Source organism: Palaemon carinicauda, chromosome 39 (genome assembly GCF_036898095.1).
Source record: "Palaemon carinicauda isolate YSFRI2023 chromosome 39, ASM3689809v2, whole genome shotgun sequence".
NCBI lineage: Eukaryota > Metazoa > Arthropoda > Malacostraca > Decapoda > Palaemonidae > Palaemon > Palaemon carinicauda.
Window position 1 is genome coordinate 25,779,553 of NC_090763.1, and position 1,330 is coordinate 25,780,882.

Sequence of the window (1,330 nt, forward strand, 5' to 3'; positions counted from 1 at the left end):
TCTCTCTCTCTCTCTCACATGACTGCCCCAGCGATCTCTCTCTCTCTCTCACACTCACACATGACTGCCTCAGCGATCTCTCTCTCTCACATGACTGCCCAAGCACGCTCTCTCTCTCTCTCTCTCTCTCTCTCTCTCTCTCTCTCTCTCTCTCACATGACTGCCCAGCGATCTCTCTCTCTCTCTCTAACATGACTGCCCCAGAAATCTCTCTCTCTCTCTCTCTCTCTCTCTCTCTCTCTCTCTCTTTGAGTCGTATTTAACAACGTAATTAGAGAATAATATGTATGTCACTCTGACATTCCTTTTCTTCTGTCCTCCACAGTAAGACGATCGGCTACCAACAGCATCTCGCAGAATGGAAACACACCGCTACCAAACAAGAAACAGCGACAACAACAGCAAAGACAATTAACTCTTTGTATTTGTCTTAGTCAATAGCCAAACGTTTTGTTTTGTTTTGTGGTGTTACGTTTTTTATTCCATGCAACAAAGTTTTTTTTTTTTCCTGACTTGTAAATAGTAACCCGTCATTGTTTGATTAAGATTAGAATTAAGATGATGTGATTAGATTAATATACTTTAGGATTTTATATGAATGCATGATTGTATATCGATGCAAGTATAACAGGTTACTATGTAATCCATTGTTAATGGGAATTTATTTATTCACCAGATGTTATTTAGAAGAAGTAAATGAGAGATGAGTTGCCGTCCTTAATAATATTTCAAGTGATTTAAAAACTTCTTTTCATTATACAGTCTATCATTTAGATTTTAATAACAAAATCATCAAAATCAAATCATCGTTCAATATTGAAAATAGTTTCAGATCATTCAAACTTGAATTATCTGAAGCCAAGGAAAGCTAATCCTGTTTTCAAGAAAAAAAAATTTTGGCATTTCATCTCTTGTTAGTTCTGTCATTTTGTTATGAAAGTCGTCTTATGAAACGCAACATTTATATTCTTTTAATCGAATATTTATTGTAGTTGTTCTGTCTGTTAACGACGATAAGAAAAATATATACGAGATATGACTGACTGTGTTTGATTCGTGCAGACACCATTTCCGATAGTGCAGAGGCCGACAGAACGGCTACCCAATATCTTACGATCATCACCAAAGGGTTGGAAAAAAAAGAAAAAAAAGAGTACGCCTTAACCTATGTAGGCTACCGTAGATCCTCGGATTAACCACCTTGAGGAAGCCATAATATGGCACTAAAGAGGAAAGTAGCATAATTGGCCAAGGTCGAAGACATACACACCAAAATTTTATTTAAACATTTATTTGCGATTTTATGGTGATCATTATGACTATCATAATT

At 36.2% G+C, this 1,330-nt stretch overlaps 1 protein-coding gene across 1 annotated transcript in view; it reads left to right on the forward strand.

Moving 5' to 3' along the window:
- The window catches only part of LOC137630818 (arrestin homolog), a 13,435-nt gene extending 12,395 nt beyond the window's left edge, over nucleotides 1-1,040 (forward strand). The window contains exon 8 of the mRNA XM_068362367.1: nucleotides 326-1,040. Coding sequence (XP_068218468.1) covers nucleotides 326-328 — 3 coding nt within the window. The 3' untranslated portion in view covers nucleotides 329-1,040. The remainder of the gene's footprint in view (nucleotides 1-325) is intronic.
- The last annotated feature ends 290 nt before the right edge of the window (nucleotides 1,041-1,330 follow it).